This window comes from Bison bison, unplaced genomic scaffold, assembly GCF_000754665.1.
Source record: "Bison bison bison isolate TAMUID 2011002044 unplaced genomic scaffold, Bison_UMD1.0 scf7180017864108, whole genome shotgun sequence".
Lineage (NCBI taxonomy): Eukaryota > Metazoa > Chordata > Mammalia > Artiodactyla > Bovidae > Bison > Bison bison.
The window spans coordinates 10,158,645-10,170,294 of record NW_011494680.1 but is presented as its reverse complement, the minus strand read 5'-3'; the positions used below and the strand labels follow the sequence as shown (position 1 = coordinate 10,170,294).

At 43.9% G+C, this 11,650-nt stretch overlaps 1 protein-coding gene across 1 annotated transcript in view; it reads left to right on the top strand.

Moving 5' to 3' along the window:
- The first annotated feature begins 4,323 nt into the window (after window positions 1-4,323).
- IMPAD1 (inositol monophosphatase domain containing 1) overlaps window positions 4,324-11,650 on the top strand; it is a 20,719-nt gene continuing 13,392 nt past the window's right edge. Inside the window, exon 1 of the mRNA XM_010838981.1 lies at window positions 4,324-4,973. Within this exon, the coding sequence (XP_010837283.1) occupies window positions 4,587-4,973 (387 nt within the window). The 5' untranslated portion in view covers window positions 4,324-4,586. The remainder of the gene's footprint in view (window positions 4,974-11,650) is intronic.

Below are 11,650 nucleotides of genomic sequence, written 5' to 3'. Positions count from 1 at the left end.
AAATATTTACTGAGTTCAACCATGCAGAAGATCTGAGTTAAGTCAACAGATACAGTGGTATGTAAGATGGCTACCTGGCTTCATGTTGATCATACGGATTATCACGCTTATAATTTCAAAGGGTAGAAATTATATCCAGTTTTCTATTGTACATACCTACGGGACTCCCTCTATTTTAAATAAGTCTTAACTATTATTGCTAAGATCAGGGCCACAGTAAGCACTACAATGCTAACATATTGCTGTATATTAAGTGGAAAACTTATTCACTGAGTGGAGTGTCTCTAAATCCTGGTGAAAATAAATTTCAATAATGGACATAAATCATGTATTAGACACAGGCCATATATAGTCTTAACATACGAAAGACACTGTCCCAAGAATAGTATGATTTACCAAGGAGAGAACTTCTGTGGCAGAAGCAAACATCATGTAACTGGATGTATTAAAAAACAGAATTATTTTTTTTATCATATTAAAGCATTTAAGGGAGGCATATACAAATAATACTCTTCTTAGAATTTTAATACTTAAACATGAAGAAATGCCATCAGTTCATTGTTTTGCTTTCTCAGTAAAGTAGAAAAAACTAATTTTACTTAGGATTCAATTACCCTGAACCTTTAGTTAATTTAACTGTCCCTCTAAAATTTACTTTCATACAAAAAATAAAAGAGGAAAATACAAGGAAACTAACTGGAAGAGATTTATCACAAACACATTATGTTTCTCTAAGGTAAATTTTGGGATCAGGAGTCATTCAGACAAACCAGAATATCTTCATAATCACTTAAGATCTTAATAATATTCTGTAAGTGGGTCTGACTTTTCACACAAGATGCAGAACAGAAGGGGAGGTGGTTCTTGTAGGAAGGGAGCAAAACCACCCAGGTGTTCAGGAAAGGTCCGAGTCTGATGTCATCAGAGTGAGTCATTTAATTGAGAAAACTCAAAGCAGGGAATTATAGAACAGACTAGCTATCTTAGACACTTTGTTGTTGTTGTTTAGTCGCTAAGTCGTGTCTGACTCTTTTGCAACCCCATAGACTGTATCCTGCCAGGCTCCTCTGTCCATGGGATTTCCCAAGCAAGAATACTGGAGCGGGCTGCCATTTCCTTCTCCAGGGAGTCTTCCCAGGGATCAAACCCATGTCTCCTGCCCTTGCAGGCAGATTCCTTATCTCTGAGCTACCAGGGAAGTCCCTTAGGCACTTAGAAGATGTAAATATATAATCACTGGTCTTATAGTATAAGGCAGGACTTTTCTTTGCTATTAATTTGCTGCAATGTCAACTCTATGGGTAAAGCACCATCCACAGAATGACCAAATTGGTTTCTTTAAAGTTCAGCAATCTGACTTCAGCATCTGTTTGAACTTACACAATTCTTTTTATTCACAATAAGTTTTTGCTCCAACACTTAATTTGATGGCAATTTTTGTTTTGGGTGACTCATCTTAATCAGGACATTTAATGCTTTACACTCACATTTGATTGCTTTACATGATATTTAACTTACATGTATTTATAATAATAATCACAGTGGCAAAATGGGGTTGAAATAAACAAAACTCATGATGTATATAAAGTTTTACTAGAGGGAGTGAAAGGGAGCAGGTACCCCAAGAACACATACCCCTAGTAGGTTTGGGCACAGGGAGAGTAGAGAGCAGGGTCAAGCAAGCCAGTTACATGGAAGGTGGTCAAAGAAGTTTCTGCTGTTTGTCAATTCTTGTTGCTATCAACACTTATACAGAAGAAACATTAGGCAGTCTTCATCATTTTTAACCCCTATAGAAGATTATTTTTGAAAGATCAGTTCACCTCAATTCAAAAACCTATCATTTTATATTTATTCTCATATAATTTTCATATGTGAAGATTATATGCTTCATAGACGCTTCCAGCAGGCTTCCCTGGTGGCTCAATGGTAAAGAACCTACACAGGAGACATGGATTCGATCTCTGGGTTGGGAGGATCCCCTGGAAGAGGGCATGGCAACCCACTCCAGTATTCTTGCCTGGGAAATCCCACGGACAGAGAAGCCTGATAGGCTACTGTCCATGGGGTCGCAAAGAGTCAACACAACTGAGTGACTAAAACAGCCACAATAAAGTTTCTAGCAACTTGTTAACTGAAAATGCAAGTTTCTTTTAATCAAATTCCTATGAAGGTTCCAAGACAACATCACTGTCCCAAATATAACTAGTTAAATTGTTCTTCTTGTCATAAAGTTTCTCTTAATGATTACATGCTACCAATTATCAACATCTATTAGCTGTTATCGATTGTCACCTGAATACTAGAACACTTGGAACTATGATATTTAAACATAGTCTCGTTCTGTGCATGTGCCTTGGCATCTTCTCTCTCAATTCTTAAACACCTTTCCTGCAGTTTAAATGCCTCAGAGCTTTTAGTAACTCTCTCTGTGTCTCACTAAGGCTTTGTATAATGCCAGTGAGCATAGCCCAATATTGCTTTCCAATATCCTTGGAATATACTGCTGATTATTTTTACAAACCTCAGCCAGACTTTTCCATAATGCTTTTAATATTTCATAACTACAACCAACTCCTATCTTTTGCTGATCTCATGGGGTGGTTCTGTTGAAGTTAATTAAGCCTTCACTTCAAGCCTAGTCTTTGTATTTATCCCTGGATTTGGTAACCATATTTACCCTGTGACCTTTGCTTTCAGATTTCTTTGGAAAGCAGCTTTGCTTAATTGTGAAGTTGCTCTCCAAAGCTGACCAGGACAGTGCCAGTTCCTTGAGATTTGGTGCTGTCAGCACTCCACGGACTGTTACTACACTGATTTGTATTTGTACCTTATTTTGTGCTGTGATTATTTTTTAGCAAGGAAACCAATCTATGATCTTCCTTTACTGTATCTGTATTAACCACATGCAAATTCTACAGGTACCCTAAACTCTGCTGCTGCCGCTGCCAAGTCGCTTCAGTCGTGTCCAACTCTGTGCGACCCCATAGACGGCAGCCCACCAGGCTCCCCCGTCCCTGGGATTCTCCAGGCAAGAACACTGGAGTGGGTTGCCATTTCCTTCTCCAATGCATGAAAGTGAAAAGTGAAAGTGAAGTCTCTCTGTCGTGTCCGACTCCTAGCGACCCCATAGACTGTAGCCTACCAGGTTCCTCCATCCATGGGATTTTCCAGGCAAGAGTACTGGAGTGGGCTGCCATTGCCTTCTCCGACGCTAAACTCTAAGGAAGTATAAAAGTCTGCCTGTCTCTAATGACTTGCCCAACAACTGATGTTCATAATTCATTCTGTATACCTGCAGTTTTTAAGGTCGTTAATATTCAAGCTCATTTAAACCCAATGACTTTTGGCTATAAACAGTAAAACTGGCTACATTTTAAGTTGATTTTAAATAAATATTCTAACATTTATAATAGTACTGCTCATGTTAATGTTCACTGTTAGGATGGAAGATAAACATTAATGCTTATTATAATACTTATTTAAATTTAGTGAACACTTATTATGGCTAAAATCCCTAACATAGCAGAAGGCAGTCACTCCTTTTAAACGCTTCTGTAAGTACATATGAAGGGCTTACATTGATTCAAAGATTACATATTGTAGACTGACCATCCTGGGAAAATCTTTACATCAAGTGGAGTCTCGCGGGCAATTTCTCTCCCCTCTCAGCCTTTGGGAGGAAGGTGTGGGTAAAGTGGACTTGGCCATGAGGGAAGCCGGGAGTGTATTCTCAAATAGTGAAAGCCCAGAACCAAGGCAAGTTCTTCACCTGCATAAAGGATGGCTCATTCTGGCAGGTGAAGGTACAGGGGAAAATCTACACCTACAGACAGACATAAATGCATATGCGTTCAGACAGGGGTGCCAACAGAATAAAGTCAAATAAACTTCCTCTCATCCCTGCCCAATTCCCAGCTCAGCCAGTAAGAGCGCCGAGAGGCGATTTAAAGCTACAGGCTCCGCACAAGCGTCGACGAAAAAGGCATAGATTTTAAACGCCTCGTTTTGTCCCCTTTTCCTCAATAATCAGAGTAATGGGAAGTTTAGATTGTCCCTAGGACTCTATTTCGGCCATACAGTGTCGTTCAAAGAGAGATTTAATTTGAATTTCCACAAGGCACTCGGCATCCTTCTGTGCTTGGGAAGTAATTCCGCCACATCCCCGAAGTGATTTGAAAACCCAAACACCGCCGACCGACCACAGCAACGCAGGCGGAGCACTTCAGCGCCTCCCAGTCACCCGGCCGGCCGCCCCGCCCCCCGAGGGAGGAGCCTGACTCGCCCCGCCCCCCCTCGCGTAACCCGGATACACACCCACGCTCCCCTTTCACCTCCCGGCCGTTGGCTAACGTGGAAGCTAGACCCGCCGGCCGGCTCAGCAGCGGGGAGCGCGCTGCCCCGGGGGAGTCGGGAGCTCGGAACGGCCGCGGGGGGCTTCTCAGCGCGGCTTGGTCTTTCCCGGGAGGGAGCAATGGGACGTGCGGGCGCCGGGGAGCTGGCGCCGGTATAGACCGCGCGGCGCCCGGTTCGGGAGCGCGGGGAGGCCTGTGAGGGCCACCGCCCCGAGCGCCCGGCCTCCCGCCATGGCCCCCATGGGCATCCGCCTGTCCCCGCTGGGGGTGGCCGTGTTCTGCCTGCTGGGGCTCGGCGTGCTCTACCACCTCTATTCAGGCTTCCTGGCCGGCCGCTTCAGCCTCTTTGGCCTGGGCGGCGAGCCGGGCGGCGGGGCGGCGGGGCCCGCGGCCTCGGCCGACGGGGGCACGGTGGACCTGCGCGAGATGCTGGCCGTGTCGGTGCTGGCGGCCGTGCGCGGCGGCGAGGAGGTGCGGCGCGTACGCGAGAGCAACGTCCTCCACGAGAAGTCCAAGGGGAAGACGCGCGAGGGAGCGGACGACAAGATGACCAGTGGAGACGTGTTGTCCAACCGCAAGATGTTCTACCTACTCAAGACCGCCTTCCCCAGCGTGCAGGTGGGCTCCGTGCGGGCCGGGTGGGCGCGGGCCGGGACGCCTGGACTTCTCCGACAGCCCGGGGCGGTCGGGCTCTGTCTCCGATTGGGCGGATCTGGGGATGGAGACCCACAAGTTGAGGTGCTCAAGGTCACACTGAAAGTTGGTGGAAGAGCTGGGGGAGGTCACGGGTCGTCGACTCGGCCCTTCTGGCTCCTCCCCTGGTGTGCGCGTCCGCTGGGCACTGGGGATCTGGAGCTCTGGGGTCTGGTATCCCTGGTATTCGAAGGCTGAGAAAGTTAACTTCACTCCCTGCCACCGGCTCTTCTGTAAAATGAAAGGGTAAGGAAATGGCAACCCACTCCAGTGTTCTTGGCCTGGAGAATCCCAGGGACGGGGGAGCCTGGTGGGCTGCCGTCTGTGGGGTCGCACAGAGTGGGACACGACTGAAGCGACTTAGCAGCAGCAGCAGCAGCAGCAGCAGCAGGACTAGAATCACCGAGGCCCTCAATCTTTCTTGCTTTTAGTTGTTGGAAGGGTCGATACACGTTTCCTCGTGGACCTGCCAGGAGCCAGCTGAAGACTGGGAACTGTAGACATCTGTCTTGCTGCAGAGCTGTTAGTATGCAGGGCATTTGTGACTAGTGTGACCACGGTTTACCTTAGCTGTGGACTCATCAGGACCGTCTTGATGGCATATATTTGAGGGGCCCTTAAAGGAAGTGTTTGGGAGTATGATTCCCAGCAACCTGACTTCACCCTTCTAGCCCATATTTACTCCAAAGAATGAGAATTGAAGAACGTTTCTGGGGGAAGAAATTGACATTTTCTTAGGGAAATCCAGACATTTCGGATTTGTTAATACCTTTAAACTTCATCATTTCAGTGCAGCTGCTGCTGAATGCATAAAACTTTTAGTATTACAGTCCAGAGGAAGAGCTCACATAGTGTGGTGGTACTTCCTAAGTGTATGTGTTAACTCACCTAACAGTGGGTTTTGCCGATGAGGAAGAAAAATTATTTGCAGTTGAATTTCATTAATTAGATAAACAGTGAAATGTAAACCGCCGCTTTGGGGCAAGAGCTGACCTTTTACTGTTGTTCGTGTAAGAGAGTATTGTCATTGTAGCATTATCTTGTGTAACCTTCTCTCCAGTCTTTCCTGTTATTCCTTTTTCTTTCTTTCTTCATCTTTTTTTTTCTTTCCTTTTTAAATTTTCTTTTTGTAGCGGGAAGGAACTTTGGCTTTCATATCATGAGCTGCTGGGTACCAGATGTAATTGACATGATAGTTCTCCAACAAAACAGAATGTTTCATGTTTTTCTTTTGTCCTTTGGTGCTTTACCATCACAAATGATACTTACCTTGTGTTTGCATTTAAATATAAGATGTGCTTGTAAAATTTCTTTTTCATTTCTCTGAAGCATATGGTGTTCAGAGTTTGTGGGGAAAACAGGAGTTTCAGAAAAGTTGGTGTAAAGTTATGTTTATTAATAGTGATAGTAATTAGTGATAGTAATTAAAATAGTGATAGTAATCATGTATTGATTACTATTTTAGCTAGTATAGTCCTTGCTACATAAGACTTGACTTGGTCCTCACAGCAGCCTTAAGAAGTAAAGTTTATTTTGCCCACCTTCCAAATGGGAGCCCTAAGACTCTTGACACTCCGCTTCACAGTTTATATGAAGTACCTTTAGAACTACCTTTAGGAGGCTGTTTAGAGCCTAAAGTATGATCTCCTCGGGACAATGTAAAATTGTAAAAGTTTGAAAGCAATAATAGTGAAATATGACAGTAGAGTTGACTTTTTTTTTTAAAAGGTCAGTACAAAAATACTTTCAATACTTATTCTTAAGTATTGAAAATGTATAGCCATATGTACATATATGTTCAAACACAAATTCCATCCCACCTCACCTCTACCAAAACTTTTATTCTGTGGGTAACTTCCGTAGGATTCTGCATTTGTTTTCTCTCTTATTAACAAGCGCTAAGGGAATTACTGCCAAGAGTGATGAGCTGCATTTTGTTAAGCACAAAAACTAAGCTTTTTACAGATGTTGCTGCTGCTATGTCACTTCAGTCGTGTCCGACTCTATACGACCCCATAGACGGCAGCCCACCAGGCTCCCCCGTCCCTGGAATTCTCCAGGCAAGAACACTGGAGTGGGTTTACAGATATTGAAGTCTGCCTTTATGTAAAATAGCTTTGTTTTCTTGTGACTGAATGTTTGCAGGTCCTTCTTTTGTGTTCTACTTGGATGGTGATTGAAATAGAGGAAGTTATGTTCATTTAGACGAAATCAGAGTAGGATGGTATCATGATGAGCTGTCTCCTTTTGTCAGCATGTTAGACTAGAGGCCAAATGTAGCTGTCTAGGTAGTGACTCAGTCCTAGATTCTTTCCTTTCTTCTTTCTCTTCCTTCAACACCCAGAAGTACAGTCTTAAATGTCGAGTTATTTTTGAAGCCTCACCTGAAAATTATGGTCCTTATGGAAAATTAGCATTGAGAAGCCACAGATCCTCTTTTTATCCTGATGCCCTGTACAAATGGAGTCAGAGGCTTGAGCCCTCCTGTCTGCTGTTCACTCCTTAGTAACAAGATACTGCAGGTGTCACTTACTCTGAACTGGGGACATTTTTGCCCCAAGGGGACATGTAGCAGTGTCTGGAGATTTGGGGTTGTCACAATGGGAGGCAGCACTCTGGTGTCATCTAGTAGCTAGAGGGTAAAGTCTCGTGAATGCACAGGACATTCCCCCTTCATGAAGAATGATCTGGCCTGATTTTCAGTTGGTGTTCAGGTTGAGAAGCCCCACTCTAAAGCGGTGCACATTCTAAGAAAACTCAAAGTTTGACCTAGGACCTCTTGATTCCCTTTGGTCTTCAGCCTTTCTCATTTGGGATCTTGGAAGAGTCCTTAGAGCATCCTTTCTCCTCTTCCTAAACTCAATGGCAATTCTGATTTCAGTGTAGAAATAAAAATAACTGCAGCCATTTATGTGGCACTGTCTCTCATTGTATCCTTCTGGATAATGATGAAAATGAAGGCTAAAGATAGTTTTTTCGGAATGGATTTTCAGCCACAGAGCACATTTAGCTTTATAGTTTTGGTTTAAAGTACAGGGACCTCTCTTTTTGAGGGGCTCCTGTCCTTGACTTATCAAAACTTTTTGGCAGTGATTTATTTGATGATAAAGCATGATACTCCTAGCTGGTAGGAGTCTTGGGTCTGTACTATCCTTGACCTCAGAGATGAGAGCTAGACTCTTCTCTCTTGACAGGAGTAATTGCTGGAAAAGGAGTACGCACTTGAGAAGTGTGAAAGGGAAGATCAGGGCCTGGGGACCGAGGATCACAAAAAACTGAAAACAGTCATTTAGTGAGAGTAATAGCAGCCGGCTTTTATTAAGTGCTTACTCTGGGTTAAGCACTACCCCGAGTATTTCATTGAATCACCCAAAAAACCTAATAGGGAGATACGTTTATCATCCACGTTTAGCAATAAGGTAACTGCAGCTCAGAAAGATGAAGTGACTAGTCTAGGTAAGTCACCTACAGGGTGAAATGAGGAACTGGAATGAACTCAGGCAGTGCGATGATAGACCGCATACTCCTAATGGTTCTCTATGCAGGTCATAGGTAAATTCTTTGAGAGTTCTCTTGATGGCTTGATGGGAAGGAAGCAGAAGAAGATGGGAAGTAAGGAAATAGAGACTAGAGAAACTAAGTAAAGACAAGAATTTGGGCTCTAAGCAACTTGGCTAGAGTGTTCCATTCTAGCCAAGAGCAGGTTCTATGGACTTTTTGTTTCATGTTTGTTTTTAAGGTGTGAAACACAGGACCATGTATAATTATTTGTAGGATTTGAAATATTTGAAAGGTTGACAGGAAAAGGCTTCTGTTGGGTGGAAGGAGAAAAAAGACAGCTGGAGAACCCTGTGTATCCATTTAGAAAATAGTTGTTGCATGCCTACTGAAAGCACAGTGTGAAGCATTATATCTTATGTAATGATTTATGGAGAAATACGGTAAATACTACCTTCTTAAGGCATTGACCCAAAGTTTCTTTGGCTCCAGAGTAACTGAACTGTCATATGAATGGCATTTACTGTATTTTAGGGTCTTGATTTCTTATTCTCCAATTCCCTGGTGAAGACTGAGACCCAGCAAGTAATGGGTGATGAGAGTAGATTGAGTAGAAAGTGTTAACAGGGAAGAAATGAAACTACATTGATGAAAACTAGTGTTGTCAATCACGAAGTATTTATTTAGCATCTGCCGTGCCAGGCCCTGGTTTGGGCAGTGAGAACAGAGCTGTTGTAATGAAGGAAGCTGACCTTAAACTTACAGAACTTACATTCTAGTGGGTCAAGGTAGATGACAAATGTACAAATATATTGATTTCAGATGCTAACAAGGGCATTGAAGAAAGAATAAATAAGATCACGTGGGAAGAGTGCTGGCGTTGTGGGGTGGGGTCCTGCTCTGGCCGTGTTCGTCAGGGAAGGCCACTCTGAGGCACTTTCATGTGGGCCCAGAGCTGAACGATGACAAGCAGGCAGGCCACCATGCAGAGGTTTGAGGAAGGGTGTATGAACAGGAGAGTACAGGTGTAGTTCCCTGAAGACAAGTGAGTTTGGGATGGAGTAAATAAGGTACAAATAGAGTAAGGGTACTGGAGCCAGATCATCCTGGATGTACTTTTAAGAGTCTGGATTTTATCTCTATGTAATGAGAAACCTTTGGAAGGTGTTTTTTGGTTTTTGGGTTTTTTTTTTGGCTGACAAAGCAAGAAACTTTATTGGGAAGGGTGCCGCCCAGCTGGAGAGCAAGAGGGTAAAGAAACTAAGGAGTACTGGTCTGCCGCATGGCTCACAGTCTTGGGTTTTATAGTGATGAGATTACTTTCTGGATTGTCTGCATCCAGTCATTCTGGCTCAGGGTCCTTCCTGGTGCCGCGGGTATTACTCAACCAAGATGGATTCCAGCAAGAATCCATCCACTTTCTACTCTCATCACTACTGCCTGTGTCTTAGCCCTCACCAGGGAATTGAAGAGTAAGAAATCAAGACCCTAAGATCCTGGGAAGTTGGTAAGACATGTGGCATTCCCTTTTAACCTTTCCCAGATTCTTCAGTTGGTGGTGGCTTGTTAGTTTTCCTCTTCCTCATGGGACCTACTGTTGTAAAATAACTCATGCAAATGGTTATACTGGTGTCTGGCCAGAGTGGGCGGTTTCAGTCAGTGTTTCCCGTGCAGTCCTCAGACTCAGGTCAGCAGCTCTTGGCAGCCATTATGCAAAGGTCATTGTGAGTGTCATTGGAAGGTTTTAGCAGGGAGCGACACCATCTGATTTAGGAAGATGGCATGTTGCCTGGTTGAGAAGGAAAGGCTCTTAAAGGCAATAATTGGTCTGTTTTGTTCATTATTATATCCCATTGCCCAAAGCAGTTTAGGATATGTAGTCATTAAATCATTATTGAATGAATGAATGCGTCAGTGAATGCACAGTTGGAGGCAAGAGCAATCGAGGCTATTTTTGAAATCCAAGTGAGAGATAGAGGGTTCAAACTAGAATTTTCTTACTATAGAAAGAAAGTGAAGTCACTCAGTTGTGTCTGACTCTTTGCGACCCAATGGACTATAGACTACCCGGGTCCTTTGTCTGTGGGATTCTCCAGGCAAGAATGCTGGAATGGGTTGCCATTTCCTTCTCCAGGGGATCTTCCCAACCCAGGGATCAAACCCAGGTCTCCTGCATTGCTGTCAGACACTTTACCATGTGAGCCACCAGGGAAGCACAATGACAGTTATTTAGAATTGGGAGGTAGAATTTCTAGGGCTTAACTAGCTGGTGGAGCATGGAAAGGATTTGAGTTGGTAAGGCTGTTTACAATGGTGGGAGTGGTTTCTTAAATTTGTTGGTGTGTCATGGTAGTAGCAAGTAACAAATAGCTCTTGTGCAAAAGTGGGTCAGGTAACTTGCTTACTCTGCTTGTTTCTCCCCAACCTGACTCTCAGTGAAGATTTTGTCAAGCACATTTCTGTAACTTTAGCACATAGTCAGTTGAAAGAATATGAAGAACCTGATGAACTCTAGGCAGAGATCTTAATCATAAGGCACAGTGCTTGCCACTCAGACTTGGCACTACTATTTTTGTGAAACTGTAGTGATCAATATGCCGGGAAATATTGAAGGCAGGAGGAGAAGGGGTTGACAGAGGATGAAATGGTTGGATGGCATCACTGACTCAATGGACATGAGTTTGAGCAAGTTCCGGGAGATGGTGGACAGGGAAGCCTGGGGTGCTGCAGTCCATGGGGTCAAAAAGAGTTGGACATGACTGAGGAACTGAACAACAATAAAAGTAGTGATTAAGACCCAGGAACTGATTCTCTTTTCCCAGAGTCACATCTGTTGTTTTAAGTTTATTCTGTGGTTTTTGCATCATCCAAGGTGGCCTAGCGTTGTCATTAAGATGTGGGCTCCAAAATCACTGCAGATGGTGACTGCAGCCATGAAATGAAAAGACACTTACTCCTTGGAAGGGAAGTTATGACCAACCTAGATGGCATATTGAAAAGCAGAGACATTACTTTGCCAACAAAGGTCCATCTAGTCAAGGCCGTGGTTTTTCCAGTGGTCATGTATGGATGTGAGAGTTGGACTATGAAGAAAGCTGAGCCTG